At 41.2% G+C, this 27483-nt stretch overlaps 1 protein-coding gene and 1 pseudogene across 9 annotated transcripts in view; both read right to left on the bottom strand.

Moving 5' to 3' along the window:
* Positions 1 to 2391: 2391 nt before the first annotated feature.
* Positions 2392 to 27483, bottom strand: part of SPTLC2 (serine palmitoyltransferase long chain base subunit 2) — a 113136-nt gene continuing 88044 nt past the window's right edge. For 7 of the 9 annotated variants that reach the window (XM_036262146.1, XM_036262142.1, XM_036262144.1 and 4 more), the window contains 3 exons: positions 17348 to 17483; positions 14927 to 15056; positions 2392 to 3295 (listed from right to left, as the gene is read on the bottom strand). In XM_036262146.1, the coding sequence (XP_036118039.1) occupies positions 3176 to 3295; positions 14927 to 15056; positions 17348 to 17483 (386 nt within the window). In that variant the 3' untranslated portion in view covers positions 2392 to 3175. The remainder of the gene's footprint in view (positions 3296 to 14926; positions 15057 to 17347; positions 17484 to 27483) is intronic. The other 2 variants (XR_004959573.1, XM_036262139.1) reach the window with 2 other exon arrangements.
* LOC118630405 lies at positions 13931 to 14451 on the bottom strand (annotated as a pseudogene).

The raw sequence follows: 27483 nt of genomic DNA on the forward strand, positions 1-27483 counted from the left end.
GAAATGCTCCAGTTCTTGATTTTCATGCAGGTACACAGAAGGAAAACCACTACTCTCCCCACTGCCTGAACACAGCTTTGGTGATAGCAAGTAGAAATGAAAACCCATTTCAGTTTGCCTGGAACATCAGGAAAGACACCATGGGAATTAGGACACAGCAGTACTTTGCACAAGAGAACCAGATGACAGGTCTGCCACATCCCTACAAAGACTCACAAAACGAGAATCACCCACCTTCTCTCCCTTGCCTGTGGAATTCTAAAAATCAGGAATTGGGAGGTACAGAAAGGAAGAAAGGCCAAGTACAGAAGGGAGGAATATGGAGACCAATCATGGGAAGGAGATTCAATCCCTTGGTCTCAGTAGTTGTGCAGGGCACTTGTTCACCTCTGTGACTACGTGAGGAAGTGTGTTTTGACCATCTGAATTCCTCACCCTGGCACCAAAGTTTAAGATAGAGACTGAAGGACTAAGATGCCACGTTCTTCAAACAAGCACACAGTTCTGGAGACTAGAATGTGATCTACAGAAATTTTCCAAAGCAAAGCAAAAAGTTCAAAAAGTGCTCCAAAGCCCCTGACCACTTTCAATTTCCTTGCTTCAGAATGTAGTCATATTCCAGGGCAAAGGGGGAGGACAGTCTGCTACCCGCTCCATTGTGTGTGTGACTTTGATGTCCCCTCATTATAGATTTCCTGTGGGAAAAGCTCTTATAAACTGGAAATGGATCTAGGCAATGCTAAACAGAGGGATGGAGAACGTGGCAAGGACTAGTCACACCTGTATGGACTCACTCTGATGATCAGCTTTGGCAGTCATGGTTACCTGATGCCTGTTTGAATCCCATCAGATTCTCTACTCAGGCTGTTAAACCATGTACTTAACAATACTTACATGTCCCAGATTTCTATTCTCTCCCAATGACTATTTATATACACTCGTATTTCCCCAAGTGCTTGGTTAAATGATGATACTTATATGACTGGACCCTAGATTTATATTAGTTTCAAGAAGAGACAACCAGTATGTATAATATTTTATACTCTAGAAAGGAGAGGCCCTGGAAAGATCACAGGACTTGTCTCTTTGAAATAAACTTGTAATTTAACTACATTTATCCTGAAATAACTTTGCTCCAGCCAAGTGATATATAATTTTTAAAATGTCCATACTAACTGATATTTTATATTGCAGTGACTTCATGCAAGCCAAAATAAAGACTGGCAGGTAAATTCATTGCTTAAAGTTTGTGACTTTTGCAAACCCTACCCCATGACTTGGTGACTGCAATGCAAAAGCCATCAGGTATTCTAGTGGGGTTCCAGCGTGAGGAACTAGATGTGCAAGAAAGGTTAGCAATGCAGTTTATTTTACAGGACTAGTTACATGGTTACCACATTTCTTTCTTACTGCAACTTGGACATGCTAAGTATAGTCCCTGCGTGGTTCTTTTATTCACCCCCTGCTGTTCTTCAAAAAAGTAAAATGAAACCTTGGAATATTTCAAGGGCTTAAGGCTCTCAGATGCTGAGAGTGACCAAAGATAGCTTGAGACATGAAAATAAAACTTCACAAACAGTAACATTGCTTATACCCTCCGCTACATGTATCAATACAAACATACCACAGCTGACGATAAGATGCCCAAGAGAATCTGGACTGAGAATTCTTACCAATAAAAGGAGTGGTTTCAAAAATTAGAGATGTGCAAAAATACTTCCACAGAATTCTTTTCCATTCAGTTCCCAGTCTTTCCCTGTAATACCTGATGGCTACTCAAAGACGAGCTGATCTTGGATATAATAGAGCCAAAAGTTCTTTTCACTTAAACTTTGGTTAAGAGAAGAAAAAAAAAAAGAGAACTTTAACATGGTGATTTGCAGATCTGTTCTTTGGTCAAGCAGTACAAAGCTCTCTGAAAGAAGTCCTCTCACCTGGTATGAAAACAGTTAAAACAGAGGGTCCCAGTTTGGGAAAGATATGTGTTCAGAATTTCTAAAAAAAGAAGGGAATGGAAGGCAAGGGGGACCCTGAACCCCCAGTGTCAGGCTGAAACTGTCTTAGGACATCAAGAATGAAGAGAACCAGCACTCAGAAAATGATATTTCAATGGGCCACTTCTAGAAAGGGTACTTCATGACTTTAACCCTTGAACAGGAACATGACAAACGATTTCTGAGGAGAGGATTTACCCTTATTTCCCATCACCAGTTTAAACTCTAATCTGGACCCAGACCCAGGCAGGGGCCCTCGCCGCTTGGAAAAGCAGACAGCGGTGGGCAGCAAACCACAGGCGTCTGCAGGCAGCACCCAGCTCCCTCCCGGCCGCCCGCCCGCCCCGGACACCCTGCCGGAGCCGCTCTGTACCAGGACAGTGCCCAGTGAGTCAGCTTCACCAGGGAGGTCTGATCAGGCTGGGATGTGGGACCTTTGAAACAATGTAAGTGTTCCAAATAGATGTGGGGTTAGCTTAGAGCTTGGGAAGGACCCAGAAATTGGACATAACCTCAGACAGTGAGCATCGTGAAGAAGTATTTGGTGGTGAACGAAGACACCCTTGTTCTATTCCAGTAAATGGAACGAGACCAAGCCTTGGGAGGCTCTAGACCAGGGAGAGTTACACAGCGAGGGGGGATTTCAAGAGTGTTAGTGTTTACTGGTTTTTTAAAAAGGCTAAACTTAAGACTAAAAGCAGAACCCTTTGGTTGGTTACTTGACTGGCTAGAGAAGGGCTCCAAGGCCGGCAGCCTCGGGGCCCGGAGGGACGTCAGCGGAAGGCACTCGCTCTCAGGGAGGGCAGGTGCGTCGCGGCTGGGCTGCCGGGGCCAGAAGCTGCAGATGGGCCCAAGTCTGCGAGGTGCCTGAGTGGTCAGCAGAGACAGGCTAGGGTCAGCGTGATTTCACAAGTAGAATAGTTATAAAATAAAACATTTTTAATGGACAAAATAGCAAAGTGAGTCACCTTTTTTAAAAGGTGAAATGTAGCAAAGGAAGACGTGAAGCAGTTTTTCACTATTTACAAAATGCCACTTAGAGTGGAGGTGGCCACCGTCAGGAGCTGAGAAAATGTCTTTCACATGAGACGGCCACAGAAGTGTGGTTCCTGGACCTGGCTCAGAAGGCCACACACTGTCCTGGGTGAGGAAGAGATTCTTTAAGGGAGCACTAAAAAGGCTCAGTCTTCTGTTTCTTCATACGTAGTCTCATCAAAGGGCCTGTCCAGCAGAGGTACCAACCGATGACGGGAATACTTCAGCTGCAACAGGTCCCCGACTTCATCTATCTCCTTTAAAGCCTGAAACACATAAGACAGGGCAGAGGGGAGTCAGAGCTAGTGGGCTGCAGGCACACCTGGCGCTGCCCTCCCATCCCTGGTGGAGCAGAGACACGGCCGGACCACAGCGCAGCTGTGCAAAGAGCTGCGTGGTGAGCACGGACGCGAGGCTGGCCATGCACAGCGGGTGCAGGATAAAGGGTGTGATCCGTCTGAGTATGCTGTGCTTGGTAGGAAAGGGATTATGCATCCTGGACCTGCCAGGCTGGTCACGATTTGTCTTCTCCCCTTTTATACTTCAGTGCTTGCTCTCTCCCGTGTCACGTTACAGAAAACTGATGAGGAATCTGCGCTGAGATGCTTCCCAGATGCAAGACAGAGAGAGTCCCCGAAGTGGACTCCTGCACCGACTCAGTGAGAAAGTGGGAACCTTGAGGAGAGGACTGGGTAACGGACAGGCTGCGGGTGAGGGAGGGGCAGGGAAGCGCAGAGCTGGGATCTGAACTCCAAAACCCAGTTGAGAGAGTCTCTGTCCCATCTTCCCATCAAAACTGTACCCGTCTCAGTAAAACTTGCTTTACTGTAAACTTAGCCCTTTCTTTTTCTTTTTCTTTTCTTTTCTTTTTTTATCCTCACCTGAGAACATTTTTCCATTTTTTGTTCAGGCAGAGTGGGAGGGAGAGAGAGGAAGAGAGAGACAGAGAGAGAAACATCGACGTGAAAGGGACACATCGAGTGGCTGCCACCCGTACAACCCAACCAGGGCCAGGGACAAACTGCAACCGAGGTACGTGCCCTTAGCGGGAACCGAACCCAGGTCTCTCTGGACCGCAGGTCGACGCTCTAACCGCTGAGCCAAACTGGCCAGGGCTAGCCCTTTATTTTTCAAAGAAAGCATGTATCTTATAAAATATTCAAACAGTAAGGCAAGTTATGAAATGAAAAGTCTCTTTCTCATTGCAACAGTAGCCCTACCTTGTAGAGCAATCCACATATAGTTTCTTATATGTATTAAGAAAAAAAGTTCTTGCCCGGCCAGTATGGCTCAGTGGTTGAGCATCGACCCATGCACCAAGAGGTCACCAGTTCAATTCCCAGTTAGGGCACATGCCCAGGTTGTGGGCCCGATCCCCAGTGCGGGGCGTGCAGGAGGTGGTCAGTCGGTGCTCTCTCTCATCAATGTTTCTCTCTCTCTCCCTTCCTCTCTCTCTAAAATCAATTTAAAAAAATTTTTTTTAAGTTCTTAAAGTATAACATACATACAGCAAAGTATGAATCATAGTTCACAGAGTTAACCTTTCCAAATAGTAGCACACAGAGAGTTGAAATAGAGGATTCCAATATAAGAAAGAAAATATGTGTTCAGAATTTCCCAGAAAAAATCCACTGCAAGGCTAGGGGAACTCTAAGCCCCAGATATCTCTCAGAGGAATTTAAGGAAGAGAGCAAAAATGTTCAAATCTTAGATTCTAAGGCTTTCTAATAAAAGCTCCAGGAATAATGAAAGAATGCAGTTTTTTTTTCCCCTTTATTGATTTTAGAGAGAGAGGAGGGAGAAGGGGGAGAGAGAGAAACATTGATGAGAGAGAACATTAATTGGTCGCCTCCTGCATGCCCCCCACTAGGGGTCAGGTCCACAACCTGGGCATGTGCCCTGACCAGGAATTGAACTGGTGACCTCTCAGTCCATGGGTTGACGCTCAACCACTGAGCCACACCGGCCGGGCAAGAATGCAGTTTTTAATTCACAAAAACTTTCCAGCCCTGTTATGCTCCCCAAGCACCTGTGGATGTTACCTAGTGGGTCTAATAACAAACCTGGGGTGAATGAGCGTTGGCTTTGGAGACAATGTCTGTCTATGACACCAGTTCATTAGACTAAGAAACAGTAAAGTGGGCAGCAGAAGCCCCGTAACTCTCCACATTTCCATCAAAGCATCTAAATCTTTTGTCCACTCTTATGGGTATAATTCCATATAAAAATGTATACCTTCTATTTCAGAAAGGGAATCAGGTCATTATTAGTAAAAAGACACATTTACCTGTTCTTAAGTTTAACTTTTAAAAATCAGTGTTTGGAGAGAGAAAAAAACTATGATTAGTATTCCTTATTTATTCCAGCATAAGATAAAACTTTTTCTTCCCCCTAATCCTCACCCGAGAATATTTTTCCATTGATTTTCAGATAGACTGGGAGGGAGGGGGAGCAAGAAGGGTGAGAGAGAGAGGGAGGGGGAGAGGGAGGGAGAGAGAGAGAGGGAGGGAGGGAGGGAGAGGGAGGGAGAGGGAGGGAAGGAGGAAGGGAGAGGGAGGGGGGGAGGGAGAGAGGGAGAGAGAGAGAGAGAGAGAGAGAGAGAGAAACATCGATGTGAGAGAGACACACATCGAATGGCTGCCTCCTGCACGATTTCCAGAGCCGGGGATCAAACTGCAACTGAAGTACGTGCCCTTGACCACTGGAATCGAACCTGAGACTCTTTGGTCCACAGGCTGATGCTCTAACTGCAGAGCCCAACTGGCCAGGGTAAAACATTCTTCACTCCAAATGTGAAAAGTATAAAAAGCAAATAAGAGCTGGATTTTAATATCCCATCAGAACAGTGGTACCTTTGAGATCTAACTGAAGGCTCCATATGGAAACAATTTGAGGTTGAATTTCAGCTGGGAGAACCCATTAGCCATTTATGCTCCTGACCTCTGATACAGGATTTGTTAATTTAAAACAACATATGAGTTACTAAGATCACAGAATAAAGGGCATTTATGAACTCTGACTTCAGAAGAACTTAATATTTTTTCATCAGTGTAAAAAAGAAAATGAACCCATGGTAGCCCCAAGGAATCTAGATAACAAAACTTCCTCTGATCCCACACCAAATACTTCAGATGAGTAAATTTTATTTACATAAAAGGTAATATTGTAACTAGAAACTGCTGGCCATTATGTGGGGTTACCTGGTCAGATCAGACATAAGGAACCATTACAAGGACCACCATTTGTTAACAGTCTACACCAAACCACTGGATCACAGGATAAGATGGGTTCTTAGTTTAAAAAAGTGTTAATTATACGGTTGGGTATGGTCCTTTAACAAGAGAGTATTTTAGGATAGCTGGGCCCCTGAGCCAATAGCCCCATCCTTTTATTTTTAAAAATAACTTTTATGAAATACAATTCACATGCCACAAAATTCACCTTTTAAAAGTGTACAAGTCAAGGCTTTTTTTTTTCTTTTTCCTTTATTGATTTTAAAGAGAGAGGAAGAGAATGGGAGAGAGAGACAGAAATATTGATGAGAGAGAACACTGATTGGCTGCCTCCTGCACGCCCCTCACTGGGGAATCGGGCCCACAACCTGGTCATGTGCCCTGACCAGGAATCAAATCGGGGACCTCTTGGTACATGGGTCAACACTCAACCACTGAGCCACACTGGCCGGGCAAGTCAAAGCTTCTTAGTATATTCAGAGTTGTACGACTTTCATCACTATCTAATTTTAAAGCATATCACCTCAAAAAAGAAACCATACTCCTGTCAATCAATTCTCATTCTTCCCTCCCCTAAAGCCCTGATAACCACCAACCTCTTTTTTAAGAGTAATTAAAAAAAAATCCTTATCCAAAGATATGTTTATTGATTTTAGAGAGGAAGAGAGGGAAACAGAGAGGAGGAGGGGTGGGGACTTGGGAATGGGGGAGGGAGGGGGAGAGAGAGAAATAACAATGGATTGCCTTGTATACTCAACCCAACTGGGGATTGAACCGAAACCTAGGAATGTGTCCAGACCAGGAATCAAATCTGCAACCTTTTTTTTGGTGTATGGGAGGATGCTCCAACCAACTGAGTCACCTGGCCAGGGGCACCAATCTATTTTCGGACCCTAGGAATTTGCCTATTCTGGACTTTGTGCTAATGTGGTATTTTGTGTCTGGCTCCTTTCACTTAGCACAAAGTTTACCCATGTTGTAGGGGTCCAACTTCATCCTTTTGCATGTAGTTATCCAGTCGCCCAGCATCATCTGTTGAACAGACTAGTCTTTCCCCATTGACTAACTTTGGTTCCCTTGCTGAAAACCAACTGGCCAGATGTTTGAGTTTATTTCTGGGCTCTCAATGATATTCCATTGGTCTACATATATATCCTTATGCTAGAACTCCAACTATTTTTAATTACTGTAGCTTTGTAGTAAGTTTTGAAATCAGGAAGTTTGAGTCCTCCAACTTCAATTTTATTTTTTAATACTGTTTTGGCTATCTGGGGACCCTACAGTTGATTATGAATTTGAGGCTCAGCTTTTCCATTTTGGCCAAAAAGGCCATTGGGATTTTGATACGGATTGCATTGGATCTGTGGATCTTGCTGTACTGCCATCTTAACAATATTAAATCTTCCAACCCACGAACACAGAGTGTCTTCCCATTTACTGAAGTCTTCTTTTAGCAATGTTTGAATGCTATCATAAATACATTTTCTTAATTTCACTTGTTCAATGCTGGTATACAGAAATATACTTTTTTTTTTCTATCCTCAACCGAGGACATTTTTTCCATCCTTTGTTCAGATAGAGCGGGAGGGAGAGAGAGGGAGAGAGAGAGAAACATTGACGTGAAGGGACACATCGAGTGGCTGCCACCCGCACAACCAACCAGGGCTGGGGACAAACTGCAACTGAGGTACGTGTCCTTAGTGGGAACTGAACCCGGGTCTCTCTGTACCGCAGGCCGACACTCTAACCGCTGAGCCAAACCGGCCAGGGCTACTTTTTTTTTTTGTTAACTCTCATCTGAGGATATTTTTTCCATTGGTTTTTAGAGAGAGTGGAATGGAGGGAGGGAGAGAGAGGGAGCAGAGAGGGGTGAGAGACACACACACAGAAAGAAACATTGATGTGAGAGGCACATCCATTGGTTGCCTCCTGCCCAACTGGATTGAACCTGCAACCCAGGCACACGTCCTTGACTAGTGGTTGAACCCTTGACATTTTAGCACATAGGCTGGACACTCCAACCACTGAGTCACACCGGCCAGGGTGGAAACACACTAGTTTGTGTGTGGATCTTTCACCCTGCGTTTGCTGACTATGTTTATTAGCTCTAGCTGGTTGGGTTTTTTTGGTGGGTTTTATGGCATTTTCTCCATAGAAAATCACGTCAGAAGGCCCATAACTAAATGAAAATTTGTTTGTTTCTCATAATGTTCAAGTTTAGTTCCATAAAACATCACAAGATAAAATGACTTTAACAAACCTATGGTTTCAAAAGATGCACTTTATGATTTAAAAATACTAAACGGAAGGCAAAGTCAAATAATCCCTCAAGTGGATCTTATGAAAAAGACCAGAATTCTCATTTGGAAATCATCATACTCATTGGCAACAGAAATCTGCTTCGATACCTAGTTATACCTAAGTTCTTTCATGTATGTGTACAGTTCTCAACAAAGTTGTTAGAATTTCCGGTCAAGATGGCGATACAGGTAAATGCAGGGCTCAACTCCTCTCACAACCACATCAAAATTACAATTAAACTACAGAACAGCCATCATTCAGAATTGCCTAAAATCTGGCTGAATAGAAGTCCTATAACTAAGGAATTAAAGAAGAAGCCACATCACTCTGGCCAGGTAGCTCAGTTGGTTAGAGCGTCATCCTGATACGCCCAGGTTAGAGATTTGATCCCAGGTCAGGGGACATACAATGAGCAACCAATTTATGCATAAAAGTAAGTGGAACAACAAATAGATGTATCACTTTCTCTCTCTAAAAATCAATTTAAAAAGAATACTGAGACTAACTAGTAGGAGGGGCAGAGATGTGGAACAGGCTGGTCCCAAACCTATGTGTAGCAGCTAGAAATCAGGAGGGATATCTCGCGACTATGGAGGTCCCCCAGAAGAGCGAGAGGTGTCAGCCCTAAACCAGGCCCCCCATCCCAGGGTTCCAGTGCCAAGTCTCCATAACTTCCAGCTGCAAAAAACAGCGGAGATTGAGGCTGAGGGAGACAAAGGCGGCTGGAGTCCCGGGCAGTTCCTCTTAAAAGGGCCTGGGCACAGACTTACTTGGACTCACTCCCTCTGAGCTCCAGCATTGGGACGGCAGCTTAAAAGGCACCAGAGGCACACAGGGAGAAACTGAATTGTCCGGCATCAGGGGTGAGAGCTTGGGGGGAGGAGGGCAGTTTTCCCACAGACAGAAGTGCTGGCAGAGGCCAGGGAGCCGCCATATCTGAAACTCCGCCATATCTGAGACTCTATATCAACCTGGCTCATGTGTGCCCCACCTTTGTGATTCCCTGAGGCTCCACCCCACCCAACTTCCAGGCCTACCCAAGCTGTTTCCAGTGGCTTTCTCATTAGAATAGCCTGTCCAGCATATCTTCAGACCTTCCTAAATGTTCTCAAATAAGCATCATCTGGTCTCAGCTTGTCTGGTACCTCTCACTAAGGAGCCTTACTCAGCACTAGCAGCAGCTGGCCTTGGTTCACAGCTTGGCCTTGCCTGGGTAGCTCCAAGTCTAGGACAAATAGCAGCCTTCTACAGATTGCTTTGTAGGCTCATGCCAGGTGGCCCAAGAGCAGAACACAGGTGGCAGCTGACTGTGGCCTGCACCTTCTGGGATGGTCCAGAGCCAGCACACCGAGTGTACAGCTTCAGCCCACAATGAATTACAATGCTACCACCTTCAAGAGTGACACACTCAAGTGGTAGACTCAGTGAACACGAAAGACCCACTGAAGCAAGCTGTGCTCTGTAGGGTCAACTATTGCACAGCAGCTCTTCTGCTGTAGTCACAGCTGGTCCTCACAGCTGACTGGCCTGGGGTCAATCCCTCAGTGATGCCAAAAGCAATCAAGGCTCAACTACAACAGAATAGTGCACAGGGCCCACAAGCACCCAGCTCAGGTGACTAGAGTGGTGGTGCCACTGGGCTCAGCAGGACACCTACCACACAAGGCAATTCTACCAAATCTGGGAGACATAGCAGCTTTACCTAATACACAGAAATAAACACAGGGAAGCAGCCAAAATGTGGAGACAAAGAAACGTCGCAAATGAAAGAACAGGAGAAATATCCAGAAAAAGAACTAAATGGAAGGAAGCAAATAAACTACCAGATACAGAGTTCAAAACAGTGGCTAGAAGAATACTCAAGAAACTTAGAATTTCAACAGCATGGACATAAGAATGATAAAAAAAACTAGTCAGAAGTGAAGGAGACACAAATTGAAATGAAAAATAATTATAAGGCATCAACAGAGGACACCAAGTATAAAATCAGCAATCTGGAATATGAGGAAATAAAAACACCCAATTAGAACAGAAAAAAGAAAAAAGAATCTAAAAATATGAAGATAGCGTAAGGAGCCTCTGGGACAACTTCAAGTGTACCAATGTTTGCATCATGGTAGGAGGACAAGGAGCAAGAAATTGAAACCTATTTGAAAAAATAATGATAGAAAACTTCCCTTACCTGGTAAAAGAAACAGACATACATGTCTAGGAAGTGCAGAGAGTCCCAAACAAGATGAACCCCAAGAGGCCCACACCAAGACACATCATAAGTAAAATGCCAAAGGTTAAAGAGAAAGGGAGAATCTTAAAAGCAGAAAGAGACAAGCAGTTAGTTACCTACAAGGGAGCTCCCATAAGATTGTCAGATGATTTCTCAACAGAAACTTTGCAGGCCAGAAGGGAGTGGCAAGAAATATTCAAAGTACAGTCATCCCTTGCTACTTAGTGCTTCTACTTCTGTGGCTTCACTCTATCGCGGTTTTTTCAAATGTATTCATTAAAAAGTTGATCGAGACAGTGAAAATAATACAGAGCACACTCGGTTGTCTGAGTCAATTATACACCCCTGTATTACAATTAAAAATTACTGTACATATGGACTGTAGGCCTATTTATCTGAGTACCCCAGAAATCCTTCAACGCCAGGTGCAACTACTAGTCTGGAACGGATTAACTGCTATAAACGAGGGATGACTGTAAAGAAAAGCAAGGACCTACAACCGATAACTCTACCCAGCAAAGCTATCATTTAGAAGGTGGTATAAAGAGCTTCCCAGATAAGAAAAAGTTAAAGAAGTTCTCACCACAAAGCCAGTATTATATGACATGTTAAAGGATCTTCTTTAAAAAAGGTAAAAAGGTTAGCCCTGGCTGGTGTGGCTCAGTAGTTAGAGTGTTGGCCTGCACACCAAAGTCTCAGGTTCAACTGCCAATCAAAGGTACATTCCTGGGTTGCAGGTTTGATCCCTGGGTACAGGAGGCAACCAATCAATCTATGTGTCTTGTCTCTCACGTCTCTCTCTCTCTCTCTCTCCCTTCTACTCTATCTAAAATCAATGAAAAAATATCCTTGGGTAAGGATTAACAGCAAAACAAGATAAATTTGAACCATAAAATGGCAATAAATACATATCTATCAGAAAAATAAAATAAATAAAAGCCAAAGTCTTTGCAAGGGCCTGCCTACAAAGAAGGTCCTCTACAGTCTGTCCCCGCCATCCACTCTGTCACTTCTCTGCCCTCGTCCTTGTGCGCGCACACTGGTGAAGCACACTCCTGGCCTCAGAGCCTTCCACTAGCTGTTTCCTGTCAGGAATGTTCCTTCTCAAGATATCTACTTGGCTGACTCCTTAATTGCTCTCAAATCTGTTCAAATGTTATCTTCTCAGTGCAACCTAGCATGTCCTCCTGTTTTCAATTCCAACCTTTCCCACTCTAAATAAACCTTGCTCTGTTTTTGTTTTCCTAAAGCACTCATACCCCTCAAATATTAGATAATTTAGTTTATGATTAAATTTCTTATTTATTGACAGTCTCCCTGTACTAAAATATAAGTTCCACAAGGGCAAAAACAAAACAAAAACTAAATTGTTCTTAGAAAACATAATGTATTCCTATGGCCACTGCTGATAATGAGACAGATATTTTTCAAAGGCATGCCAAAACTCATAAACATCCAAATAGAGTAGAATGGGAAAAAAGCTCACATCACTGGGTTTAAAAAACAAAACATAATCGCCCTGGCCAGGGAAGCTCAGTTGATTGAGCTTCATTCCATCCACTGAAAGTTCGCCTGTTAGAGCCCCAGTCAGGGTGCATACAGGAGGCAACCAATCAGTGTTTCTCTCTCACACTTATGTTTCTCTTTCTCTCTCAAATCAATAAAAACATAAAAAAAAAAAAAAAAAAATCAATGCAGATATTCACCAGTAAGATTTTTGAAAAATAATAAAACCTATTGAAAAAAATCTGAAGGGCATACTCAAAAGTAAAAGAAAAACAAAGATACAGTATTAATAAACTGAATCCAATTTCACAGTTTCAGAATGTGATTAAGAATATACTCATATTGGTGGAAATTTTGCTATGTAGAAATAGGAAGAAAGAAATTAGTCCTCAGCTGCTTGGAAATATAAAATTGTTATAATGAACTGTCAGAAACACATGTTCAGCCCTGGCCAGTTTGGCTCAGCGGTTAGAGCGTCGGCCTGCGGTCCAGAGAGACCCGGGTTCGGTTCCCGCTAAGGGCACGTACTTCGGTTGCAGTTTGTCCCTGGCCCTGGTTGGTCGTGCGGGTGGCAGCCACTTGATGTGTCCCTTCATGTCGATGTTTCTCTCTCTCTCTCTCCCTCCCACTCTATCTGTACAAAAAAAAAAAAGGAAAAATATCCTCGGGTGAGGATAAAAAAAAAACACAAAACACATGTTCATGCTATTAAGATTAGCAGCTCTCCAATGTTTTTATAAAACACTATGTTTTAGAGCTTTATAAATTCCCAGAAAGCAATACTTATTTATTTTATTTTATAAAGAATAATGTATTGATCTTTAGAGAGAGAGGTAGGGATAGGAAGAGAGGGAGGTAAGGAGAGAGGGGGGAGGGGAGAAGGGAGAGAGAGAAAGAGTAAAACATCAGTGTGAGAGCATAACATCAACTGGCTGCCTCTTGCAGGCCCCATACCGGGTATCAAGCCCACAATCCAGGTACTTATCCTGACTAGGAATCAAACTGGCAACTTTTCGGTGCACGAGATGATGCCCAACCAACTGAGCCACATCAGCCAGGGTGAAAGCAATACTTATTTAAAGTCTGAAGTCTTTGATGTGAAATAATAGCATATTGAGAGAATATCAAGAGATGATAATATACTGAGACCACAAATAATTAAATTTGGTAATACAGTAATCAGAAGCCTCTACTATGTGCTTGGCACTGTGTTAGATCTTGGGGACAGAAAATGAAAAAAACAGACTTAGTTCCTATCCTTAAGACTATCTAATGGGCCCTGGCCGGTTTGGCTCAGCGGTTAGAGCGTCAGCCTGCGGTCCACAGAGACCCGGGTTCGGTTCCCGCTAAGGGCATGTACCTCGGTTGCAGTTTGTCCCCGGCCCTGGTTGGGTCGTGTGGGTGGCGGCCACTCGATGTGTCCCTTTCACGTCGATGTTTCTCTCTCTTCCTCTCTCTCCTTCCCGCTCTATCTGAATGAAAAATGGAAAATGTCCTCGGGTGAGGATTAAAAAAAATAAAATAAAAAAAAAAAAAAAAGACTATCTAATGGAGAATACTGCCATAAATAATGAAAGGTGTGAGTGATTCACTAAGGGGAAATCTTTTTTTTTGAAATATTAGCTCATGTCTTTTATTAATCCATGTCCAAATTACTTGTCTTCTGGTCTGTTGAAGCAATAGGTCAGACAACATTTGCCACAATAATGTCTGTTAAAGTGGCTGCCATAAAAACTCCAGCACCGCATTCATCTGAAGGGCACTCCCAACGAAGGCGAATGATTTTGCCATTCTCATCCACTTTGTAGTATTTCAGGACAGCCAGCGTAACCTTCTTTCTCTTATGCTTACTCTTCTTGGGAGTGGTTATAAGACTTCTTCCTTTTCTTAGCACCACCTCGACACAAGATGAAGAGTGGGCGCCTTTTGAATGTTGTAGTCAGACAAAGTACGTCCATCTTCCAGTGGCTTGCAGTCTTTGCTGGTCAGGAGGAATTCCTTCCTTATCCTGGATCTTGGCTTTTACATTTTCTATTGTATCCGAGGGTTCAACCTCGAGAGTGATGGTATTCCCCGTGAGGGTCTTCACGAAAATCTGCATGTTGGCGGCGATGCCACCGCAGATGGCGGATCGGAAAAAGACTAAGGGGAAATCTTAAGATTCCAAGGAAATGTTAAGCAAGAGGGTTTGGGAATACCCTTGAGCAAGATTCCTTTTAGTGGGACGTGAAGAATGGTTAGCAGGGCAAAGGAAAGAGAAGGCTCAAGAGAGAAAATCCTCCAGACAAAAATAACACACAAGATAGTTATAGCAGAAACGGCTAGAATAGAAATAAAACTGTATGGTTGCAGAGGCCATAAGGAGGGTGGGCGTGGAACAAGATGAAGCCAGAAAATTCCCCAGAGTCTCGATGATCACATATGGTCTGGTGGGTGATCTAATGGAGTTTTTTTTTTTTTTTTTTTTGTAAACTGCAATGTTTTAAGCAGCTCTGTATATTCCCTCCTCTGTTTTATTGGTAAACATCTTAGGTGCTCAAAGAACATCAGGATCAACAGATGATTAATTTCATCTGATAACCAGGCCTTCTTAGTATAAAGTATTTTATATCAAGATTAAAGCATCTACTTACAGTATCAAGTATTTCTTTGGTATGAGCTGCCGACAGGCAAAACCTGGCTCTGGACTCAATGATCGGGGTAGCCGGAAATCCCACCACAACTACTCCAATGTTCCGCTTCAGCATCTCCCGTCCAAAGGCGCTGCAAAGGAAAAACAACCAGGAAGAGTCACCAAAGGTTTCCTTTACAAAGGTGAAAAAACATAGCTGGCAGAGACCAATTTTTAATAAGGCTTGCCTAGAGTAATTTGCAATTTTGGCCTTAAAGTGTCCCAGACGTGTAACAGTGGTTCAGAGGCTTCAAAATGAACCAGAGTTTAAAACGTGGTCCTTGAAATGTCAGGCTTGGCAGTTTAACACATCCTGAGATTACAAGGACGGGAGGGCCTGCTGTGCCAAGGACGTCTTCTGCTGGTAGAATGGCACAGCACTAACCCCCAAGGCATTTCTTTGACTGACCTGGGCATCAAGCTGCCTGTGGAATTCACCTTCCATTTGTGTTTGTGAAGCCAGAACATCCCCAGACTTCAGATGCTTGATTATCCAGCTCTCATGAACCCCCACCCCAAGGCAAATTGGTGGCATGTGACCATACTGCACTTCTGTACCTTGTGTAAATAACACAATTTTAACTTTCATGTAAATTCTGTAATATTTAGTAAATTATGTTGTATTTTTCTCTTTTTGATTTACCTTAATCCTTTTGGAATTTCCCCTTAGCTGGTTAAATTATTTATTTGGAAAAAAAAAAAATAATCCCACCCATTTTAGTTACATTAGCAACTACTTACATTAGCGCCAGCCTCTCCCACTCCCTCTAGTCCCGGCACATAGTATTCAATGTACTTCCTTGTGGCAGGAAGAGCCTGAGCACCTGCATCTTTGGCTCTTGCTCCCAAACTGTCTACTGCCTCACCCTCTCTAAGTCTTAATTATAATGTACACAGTCAGTTTCACAGGGATAGAACAGATAGTCTTTTAAAGAATAGCTTCTAGACTAAACCAGTCCTTCAGACCGAGTAACTCTAAGTTCATTTATGATAATTCTATTTCAAGAATGAGGAAAACCCTACACCTCTGCCTGGTTCAATGCCACCACTGCCTCTAAAGGCCATATGGCCAATTGCCCACATGACTTCCTGCTGAAAACACAACTTCTCTTTTTCCCTCAGTGAGCACCTTTGCCCAATTTTCCCCTCATTATCATCTTTGGAATCACCATATTTCCAGGTTCCCTGATTGGATTTTCCCTCCTATTCACTTTAATAAACATTTACCGAGTGGCCTCTGAATGCCAGGGACTATGGTGGGCCCTGGGGACTCAAAGATGAATAAAAATATTTGCTCCTTTAATGGCTTTAATTAAATCTTATCCAATTTTATATTCAAGATCCAGTCAAAACACACAAATTTGAATTATTTTACATCTCTGGTGCAATTCTGCATGTAATTATTATTATTTTAAAAAATTCTTTTTTCTTTATTGATTTTAGATAGAGAGGCAGGGAGTGGGAGAGATAGAAACATCAATGAGAGAGACACTGACTGACCTCCTCCTGCATGCCGCCCACTGGGGATTTGTCCCACAACCTGGGCATGTGCTGACTAGGAACTGAACGGGCGACTTCTTGGTGCATGGGTCGATGCTCAACCACTGAGCCACACCGACTGGGCTTGCATGTATTTTACAAATAATTATATTGATTCACTTCATAATTGCTTTTCAAATGTCTTCCGGTTTTGTTATACATTGGAAGCTATTCTAGGGCAGGGCTTTCCATTATATACACCTTGCACTAACCAAAGAAGCTGGTGCAATCTGTACTTCTGGTTATGCAATAACATGCCCTGACCTCAGCTCCACTCACTCCTCATTATCCTTCCATTGGCTAAACATGTTCCTGCCTTATGGCCTTTGCACAAAAACTTCTTTCTCCACAAGTGGTTCTCTCAGCTCCTTTAAGCTCAAGATGTCATCTTCTCTTCCCACTGAGGTGCACACTGAACACCTCATTTAATACTGTCAACTGCCTGCCCATAGACACACTCAATCCTCCATACCTGCTCTGTATTTCCCATAGCACTAAACACCTTCTAACACATAACATAATTTACTTATTACATTTGTCTGACTCTTGCCCCACTGGAACGAAAGCTCCACGGGAGAGGGATTTTTACTTCTGTGTTTTGTTTGCTAACCTATCTCAATCTCCCTAGAAGGGTGCATAAACTAAAATGTTTGTTTGAGGAAAGACTAACAAGTTAATATATTTTACAAATTGGAATCCACTAATCTATGGCATATCTAGCAAATAAAGGTTAACATAATGAGGCCAAGACAATTTTCTCTGACAAAATATCTAAGGCCTGAATCTCACATCACAGAAACTTTAAGTTTAGAAAAACCAGTCTGTAATCTGCAACAAAATGTACCCGATTTTGGCTGGCATGTAGAGCATCAAAGGCACCACTGGAGAATCTTCATTTCCATAGATGATGAAGCCCATCTCTTTCAGACGTCTCCTGAAATACCTGGTATTTTCAGCTAACTGTTGTATACACTCTTTGCCTGAAAAACCATGGGAAGAGGAACAAAATAATATAAGGAAAAAAAGAACTGAAAAAAAGATGGCCATTGCCTCTACCTCCATTCTATCAATCAGTCCTACTGATAGGGTGGAAGGGCACATAATAAGAATAGAACCACTGTTGTTTTAATGATTATTCACCTTACTAGCTTCCTTTCCAACATCAAATATTTTTGCACAGCAAACTGTATAAAATATAAATATATCTTGCTTTGTGTTCTGTCATATTAGATGTTGGCAGCAGATTTGATGATAATGCACAAAATAAGTTCAACCACTCCTATTTCCACTGCACAATGGTACCCTCAAACATGTTAATCAATACCATCTCATTAGCCTCTACCATCCCTCTGCAGTAGGTAGGATATTTATTTGCATTTGCATTTCATAGATCAGGAGACTCACAAAGGTGGTGATTGGCTTATAGTCACAGGGTAATAAGTGGCGCAGCTGAGACTAGAATCTAGGTGTCTCAACTTCAATATTCACTCCAACTAACCATGCTGTGAATAATTTTACACATAAGACCAGAGACAGAACCATTTAGAACCCCAAAATTTCCTCTCAAGTTTGATTTTGTGTTACCTTTTCCCTAAAACTCCTATAGAAAGTAATAGCCTATCCATAATAATGTAAAATCATACTTTTAATCCCACTTTGTTCATCTTCCCTGTAAAACAATTGATTAAAACATACATTTCTCACCCAGCCAGTATGGCTCAGTGGTTGAGTGTCAACCCATACACCAAGAGGTTGCCAGTTCGATTCCCGGTCAGGGCACATGCTCAGGTTGTGGGCTAAATCCCCAGTGGGGGGCGTGCAGGAGGCAGCCAATTGATGTTCTCTCTCATCAATGTTTCTCTCTCTCTCTCTCTCCGTCTCCTTTGCTCTCTCTAAAATCAATAAAGATTTTTTAAAAATAATAAACAAAAACAAAAACTAAAAACACATTTCTCCAAAAGCTAACTAAATGTTTGGCCTGTTTTTGACATTATGGTAAGTCAATCTATGAATAGATGTCCAAACAATTTTTCTGTAATAAAGAACAAGCGATAAATTCAAAAGATCAGCTCACAAAGGAACTGTTTTATGGTCTTTTTTTTTTTTTTATCCTCACCCGAGGACATTTTTCCATTCTTTGTTCAGGTAGAGTGGGAGGGAGAGAGAGGAACAGAGAGAGAGACAGAGAGAAACATCGATGTGAAAGGAACACATCGAGTGACTGCCACCCACACAACCGACCAGGGCCGGGGACAAACCGCAACCAAGGTACGTGCCCTTAGCGGGAACCGAACCCAGGTCTCTCAGGACCGCAGGCCGACGCTCCAACCGCTGAACCAAACCGGCCAGGGCTGTTTTATGGTCTTAAACATGAATACTCACAAGTAAGAAAAGGTGTGCAGAGGAGGGTGGAGGGAGTAGAAGAGGGTAGAGGGGAAATAAAAGGTGAAGGAAGGAGACTTGACTTGGGGTAGTAAACACACAACGTAATATGCAGGACATATTATAGAACTGTACACCTGAAACCTATATAATTGTATTAACCAATGTCACTCCAATAAATCCAATAAAAAAGAGAAAAAGGTTTGTAATCATTTCTCATATATCTTAGAAAGCCAGAAAATTAATATTTAAAAAAGTACAAACACCCGGCCGGTATGGCTCAGTGGATTGAGCACTGGCCCATGAACTGAGAGGTCCTAGTTCAATTCTTGATCAGGGCATATGCCTGGGTTGCGGGCTTGATTCCTAAATAGGAGGTGTGCAGGAGACAGCTGATCGATATTTCTCTCTCTCTCTAAAAAATAATCAATAAAAACATAATAAAAAAAAAAAGGCACAAACATCATACATTTAAAAAAAAAAAATAAACCAATCAACCAGAAATACAAATGGTTAATAGTTAATATACTTCCTTAGAATTAGAATACAGACATATCCACCACTGATGGGAAGCTACTCTAGGTAATTTTGTTACAAATAACCCCAAATTAATACTTTTTATGTAAATAACTTAAAATTGACCAAAGAATAACTCAAGCCTAGATTAGCTTAAGTGTGAACTCTAATGAACATCACTAAAATCACGACATATGTCTTACAAATAATAAAGCAGACATTAAAGTGTGTTATATATAATTATGTTAAGAAATGATGAGCCATGTGCCCTAATTTCCCACCAGAAATAGCAATATATGCTGACTCTACATTTAAGCCTTGGCTGGTTTGGCTCAGCGGTTAACACATCAGCCCTTGGACCAAAAGGTCACGGGTTCTATTCTGGTCAAGGGCACATGCCTGGGTTGCAGGTTTCTCCGATCATGACCAGGGCTGTTCGCGAGGCAACCAGCTGATGTGTCTCTCTCAATCGATGTTTTTCTCTACATCCCCCCTTTCCACTCTCTCTAAAAAATAAAATAAAAAAATAAATGGAAAAAAATTTTTTCCCTTTATTAATTTTAGAAAGAGAGAGGGAGTGAGAGGGAGAGAGAGATAGAAACATCGATGAGAGAGACTATCGACCGGCTGCCTCTTGCATGCCCCACACTGGGGATCAGGCCCACAATCTGGGCATGTGTCCTGACCGTGAATCAAACCGGGGACATCTTGGTGCATGAGTCAACACTCAACCACTAAGCACACCGGCTGGACGGGGGGAAAAATTTTAAAGAAGAGAATTTTGCTTCTGGCAATGATAGCATACCAGTGACCAGATTATCTTCCTGTGATATAAACAACAGAAAATTGGAACAATGGTTTTCAGACACAGGGCCATAGGCAGTGATGGACTAAAAACATTAAGAAGTGAGCCTTTGGATTGTCCCGGTACTGCCTAGAGCAGGTTCCAGGCTGATGGGGGAAGGGGGCGCACCTAGTCTTGTCAGTTGAGGACACCAGAGATGGGAGTTGGAGAGGCTAAGGTGGCTAGAATTTGTTGGGCAGTGTACAGGAGAGGACAGAGAAGATATGAAGAAGGTCCTCTTGAGCCTTTGGCGGAGTGCTGATCTGCAGAAGTATGAGAAGAAACCATCAGAGGCTGGGAAAGATCCACAAGGCAGTAGACTGAATAATCCCTGGAGCTCATACAGAGTTGGCAATAGTTTTATTTTCACCCATCAAGATGGAAAGATCTCAGAAGGGTATTATACTAGTAATAGGGCTCAATTAGCCTAGACTAAAAGTCGTGCTGGATTCACACTAACAAACATTAAAAGCAAGTCTCAAAAAGATCCAATTGATTCCAAGAACAAAGTCCAAAATCACCAAAGGAATATAACAGAATGTAGCACCCAATAATGTAAAAATTCATGTCTGACATATAATAAAAACATTCCACATATTCATAGAAACAAGAAAATACGACCCACCACTAGCAGAAAAGTCAATCAACAGAAAAAGACCAAAAATAACAGAGTATTTGCCGACAAGAATGTGAAAATACTATTAAAAATATGCTCCTACATTCAGAAAGGAAAAGAAAACATGATGGAGAGAGATAATATATAAAAAGAAACAACTGATACAACAATGCTGATGAATTTCAAAAAAGCATTATGTTAAATAAGCCAGACACAAAAGACTGTACACTGTGTGAATTATTTATAGAAGATTTTAAAAAGACATAGTTGCAGTAACAGAAAACAGATTCATGGTTGCCAAGGAATACAGGAAGGACCGACAGCAAAGGGGTATGAGGAAACTTTTGGGGGTAACAAAAATACTCTAGACCTCCACTGTAGTATGGTTACATGATAATATATCTGTGAACATTCATGAAATTATACACTTAAAATTGGCGAATTTTATTGTATGCAAATGATACCTCATTAAAGATGGTTTCTAAAAAACCAAGTGAACATTTGCATAATAGTGTACGTGTAATTTTTCCCACGCTCACTTTATCACTTTGCAACTTGCTATTTTCTTTTCACAAACCAAATACCTTCTATTTAAAAATTCCAAAAAAAAAAGAAAAAAGAAAAATTCCAAGATATTATTCCAAGAATAACAAGAAAAATGATCAATAAAGAAGAAACGTTAAGAGATTTAGACCTTAACTTTTCCACTAATTGCTATATCATTTTAAACATGTCTTTTTAACAAAAGAAAATGGGAATCTCACTCTCTCCATTCATCATCATCTGTTCCCTGATAAGAAGAGTCCCAAAAGAAAATACATCTAAATTAACACACATATATATAACCTGAAGATACTGTGAGTAGGCATTTAAAATCCCCAACATATCCTTATTATTGCTGAATAGTATTCCTTTGCAAAGATATACCACAATTTGTTTATCATTTATATGTTAAAGAACATCAGCGTTGAAATTTTCAACCTTTATTTTGGCAGCTATAAATTCAGATTAAGAACAGTTCTCGTCTGGCCGGTGTGGCTCAGTGGTTGAGTGTTGACCCATGCATCAAGAGGTTGCTGGTTTAATTCCTAGTCAGGGAACATGCCCAGGTTGTGGGCCAAATCCCCAGTGGGGGCATGCAGGAGGCGGCGGCAAATCAATGTTCTTTCTCATTGATGATTCTCTCGCTCCCTCTCCCTTCCTCTTTAAAAATCAATAAAGAAAAAATTACAAAAAAACAACAATTCTTTGCTTATGAAAATACTAATTCAAAAAGATATATGTACCCCTATGCTCACTGCAGCACTATTTACAATAACCAAGATATAGAAACAACCTAAGTGTCCATCAATGAATGAATAAAGATATAGCATGTGCGCACATGTATACTACTAAGTCATAAAAAAGATGAAAAATTACCATTTGTGACAACATGGATGAATCTCAGATGGAAAAGGACCTGTACAATTTCACTTATGTGGAATATAAAACAAAAAGGTAACAAATGAATAAATACAACAAAACAAAAACAAACTCATAGATACAGACAACAGAAAGGGTGGTTATCAGAGGAGAAGGGGGTGGAAGATGAAGTAAAGGAGGAAAAATATATTATGGTAATGGATGGAAACTAGACTTGTGGTGAGCAGGAAAAGAGTATACAGATACCAAATTATAATGCTGCATACCTAAAATGTGTTATTAAGCAATGTTACCTCAATAAAAAATAATTAATTTTAGAAGTTGAGCCTTGTTAAAAAAAATACTAACTCTTAAAAGGTCTTTATTCTTGCCTAAGAACACAGACAGTAACAGAAGTCAGCATTCTTTTCTACTTTTCAAACATAAAACTTTACTTTCAAGTGTGATAAAAAGCATAAAAGCAATTTGGAGAAAACCTCCACTGATTTCTCTTGTACTTTACAACGGAACCTCCTTCTGTGGTGGTCCTTTTAGACTTCATCAAGTCTAAAAGGATCTATTTTTAGAACCTAGTCTATAAAAATCCACAGCTTGGCATGAAAGAGAGAGAAAAGTGAGCATGTATATAGTTAATTTCTCAGAGAATGCAGCAGATACGTTTAATAAACTTTATGTTCAGGAAGGAAGTAGAATATGAAATGATCACTAGGTTGTGATGGGATCATCAGATTTAATTATTTTAAGGAAACAGAAAGCCTAAAAAGAGTGGAGGATGGAGGTGGAAGAAGCATCACAATGATCTACCTATTGATAAACATGGTATATTGATAACTTTAAATCACTTTTACAAAATAGAATTAGATTTAGAGAACTACATTCATTATCCAGTGTCAAACAGATTTTGAAGTTGTACCAATTGTATTTCAGCTATTTTCAAAAGGAATATTTTAATTAAGTCTTAATCAAGAATTCTCAGGATTCTCAGCCATGTAATCCTAAAGTCTGAAGGAACTACTGTGTTATTACTCAAATAAAATTCCATAAGCCCTTCCAGACAGGTATCAGTCGGAACAGATGATGTTCTACAGCTCTCGGGACTGACACAAAGTAAGGGACACAAAGGGAAGCGTTCTGTCTTAAATGGCACTAGTGCTCTCTACTCAGAGCTTAGGCTTCAAAGAACGTAACGTGTGCTCACCTGCTCAAATAGCAATGTGATTTCTGATTTAGCTGATGAGCTTTTATAGCATGACATAATAAAAAAATGTGTTTGAGTCTGAAACTTCAAAAATAACATTTACGGTGTTAACTGAAATCTTTCAAAATAAAGGAGAGAATATAAAGGATGTTCAGCCAGAGTTGCTCCCCTAACTCACATTATACTCCATTACACAGCTCCTAATCTTCTTAGATTTCCTGGATATGCTGATATAATCTGCCTTCCTGAGAAAAATAAAATAAAATTACTGCTGCTCTTCAGACTGATACTTTCCAGTTAATTATAATGGGCTGGAAAAATATAAAAATCAAAGCACTTTTCCCTTCTCTCTGTCTTCTTAAAGGTCGTAATCTCAAAGTAGATATGAGTTTTCTTAATTTAGGACCCCCCAAATAGAACAGGTAGTCCCTAAAATGGTTTCAGTTAGTTTTCAGCATTAAGATGACTAAGGACACTTGAAGTGGGATAAAATATGGAAAAATTCTATCCACTGCCTTGTCCTAATTTATACTATCAAAAACATTACATTGTGAATATTTCACGTATCTCTTTAATACTTTATGATAAGTATTAACTGCCAATTATTTAATCATCTGTCCAAGGTCTTGTTTTTGCTATGTGGAAAGTTACTCTTCCTAATATATTTACTTTTGTTGAATTATACCGCAGAGTAAATAGGAACATGTGTTACTCCTGTGGTTTTTCCCCTCAAAAGCATTTTTTTAAAAACAGAGTAAGTCCAGATAGCCTCAGAATGTGTCGCCGCTGATATCTAAAACTGGAGTTTGTATCTTAAAGCCCTCTTATACTAGTGTTTACTATATCAGGTAAGTGAAATCACACGCCAACTATGTTTTCAAAGGCTATTCTCCTAGTAATTACGGAAGCTCTTAGTACAGACCCCCTTTAAGGCAATGAAAGTATCTAATATAGCAAGCATAATGCAAGGCTCAAAACTGCTTCTTCCCTTCCCCTTTTCCAGGAAAGCAATTTCTAATCATGACAAAATTATATTTTAAATATTATCAGGTCAACTACTAACCCGCCTTACCTCCTGATAAGAAAGATATACTGCCCAGCCAGTGTGGCTCAGTGGTTGGGCGTCGACCCACGCACCAAGAGGTCTCTGGTTTGATTCCCGGTCAGGGCACATGCCCAGGTTGTGGGCCAAACCCCAATGGGGGGGCATGTGGGAGGCGGCCAATCAATGTTCTTTCTCATCGATGTTTCTATCTCTCTATCCCTCTCCCTTTCTCTCTGTATAAAATCAATAAAGAAAAAAAAAAAGGAAAGATATACCGAGGCCCTGGCCAGGTAGCTCAGTTAGTCAGAGCATTGTCTTGATATGCTAAAGTTGTGGTTCAGTCTCTGGTCAGCACACACACAGGAATCAATCAATGAATGCATAAATAAATGCAACAACAAATCCATGTTTCTCCCCCCCTTCCTCTCTCTCTAAAATCAATCAGTCAATGATGATGGTGATGATGATGATGATAATAGTAATAATAATAATAAATAGCCCTGGTAGGTATGGCTCAGTTAGTTGAGCGTCACTCCATGCATTTAAAGGTCACCAGTTCAATTCCTGGCCAGGGCACATGCCCAGGTTGTGGGTTCAGACCCTGATCAGGATGCGTATGGGAGACAAATGATTGATGTTTCTCTCTCTCTCTCTCTCCCTCTCCCTCCCTCTTTCTCTAAAATCAACAACAACAAAGAAAGATACACTGAACCTAAATATATGCATACTCTATGACCCAGCAATTCCATTCCTAGGTACATATACACAACAGAATTGTGTATCAAAAGACAGGTACAAGAATGTCACTCTTGATAACAGTCAAAATCAGTAAACAACCCTACTGTCCATCTGCAGAATGAATAAACTGTAATATAGTCAAACAATGGGATACTAGACAGCAATAAATAAATGATTGTTCCATCTAAACATGTGGGTGAATCTCAAATACATAATGATGAATGTAATAGGCCAGATTCAAAAGTGATTATATATAAAGTATTGTAAGATTCCATTTATATGAGGTTCAAGAATGAGCAAGATTAATATACAGTGATAGTCAAAATACTGGTTTATCTTGGAATGGAGTAGTCGAGAGGCATAAGACAGTCTTCTGGGATACTAGAAATATTCTATATCATGATCAGGTGGTGGTTATGATAGGGGAAGGACATGTAATAAGAATAGAATCACAGTTGTTTAATGACTACTCACCGTACTAACTATAGATAAGAGGCTTTCTTACAGACCCCAGGAAACTGGATGATATTTTGCAAGAAGAAAAATAGGGCTGTAAAAAGATAAGACCCCCCGGGGTCTGGCTCGGATGGACCCATCACTCAGAAGATACATTTTGAGAACAGACCAAGGACAGGCAGGACATGCTTTGATTTGGTTGCTGTGCATGGACCCTGATCCCCTCTGGGAGTTTGCCTCAGGAATGGTGACCATTCCAAAGCAGGCTAAGCTGTTTGTAACATCATAGAAGATTAGCCACCTTGTTATCAGACCTCGAGCTCCTGGAGGTCAGACTGCAGACGCCCCCCGCCCCCTTACACTTGCAGTTCGCAGCTGTATGTAGTTATGTTCCCTATATATTCAGCCAGCTGGCAGAAAAACTGCGGAGTAGAATTTCCAGGATGACCTGCTGCTCTCCCCATACTGCCGGCATTATCAGAGTAAGTGCTCATATATGATTCAACCCTGTCTCTGCTTAATTTGGCTCAGATAGTGACAGGCGGCCTCGGACCCATTTAGTGTCTGGCATTAGTTAGATGGGTGTGTATTTATTCATTGAATTGTATGCCAAAGATTTGTGCACTTTACTATATGAATGTTAACACTTCAATAAAAATAAAAATTTAAATACTTGAAAAATCAACTTAAGTTAAAAAACTGGAATAAAGTCAAATTTCTCATCTCTCAGTTCATAATCTTAAATACATCTAACTACAATTTAATAATCACTCTTTTTACTAAAAAAAAAAACCAACCAACAAACAAAAAAACAAAAACAAAACAGAACCATATAGATTTCACAAGGGTAGGCTCAGACATTCTCTTAGCCTTTGTTGCTTAAACCAAACTAGAAAAAACATCGAAACTTTTGGTGCTGGCTGTTACAGGAATTTTTAAGACAGGGGAAGTGTTATGAAAACAGCACTTCAGAGTTACAGGCAGGAAATGAAAGCATAAAGGGGCTGGGCCTTTCTTTCCTCCTTTCCCTTTGAAAATAATCATGAATGAATGCAGAAATCCGGCAGTGCTGGCCATTAAAATATGTATTTTCTATCTGTACATCTACTTTCATTCCCATAGAGTCACTTCCCCCCCAGACGTCTTAGTACAAGGTGTTTCTTGTACATATTCTGCCTAGAGGGAGAGGTTGGTGGGAGCATGGTACAATATTAGTAACAAATCTTGTTCAAAGTGCCTACTGGAAGACTGCCATTATAATGGAAACTTTTAGGGTGCAATGGAGTACAGAACTATTCAGCAAAGAAAAATGACATCTCTGTAGTACTAAAGCATGAACCAATGCTTCATGTTCACTGAAAATGTCAATTTGGAATTTAAAAAGCTTAAACATCTCTGGGTGAGCATAATATCAAAATGTAACAAAAGTTCCCCTGAAACTGTAGGAAAAAAATATTTTCTTGGAAGACTGGAACCTGCAATTCTGAAGGTCAAATATGGTAATACTGACAGTAAGTAATAATTTTCTTAGGATTAACACTTCTGCTGAATTAGAAGAGAAGCATGGGTTCATTAGGAAAGCAGCAAGTTTGCGCTCCATTTTGAAAGAGGTGAAGATGCCCAGAACGAGTACACACGGAGAGCTTAAGGAAGTACACACGGAGAGCTTAAGGAAGTACACACGGAGAGCTTAAGGAAGTACACACGGAGAGCTTAAGGAAGTACACACAGAGGGCTTAAGGAAGGCTGGACTGTACCAGGGT

This window comes from Molossus molossus, unplaced genomic scaffold (assembly GCF_014108415.1).
Source record: "Molossus molossus isolate mMolMol1 unplaced genomic scaffold, mMolMol1.p scaffold_m16_p_1, whole genome shotgun sequence".
NCBI classification, from domain to species: domain Eukaryota; kingdom Metazoa; phylum Chordata; class Mammalia; order Chiroptera; family Molossidae; genus Molossus; species Molossus molossus.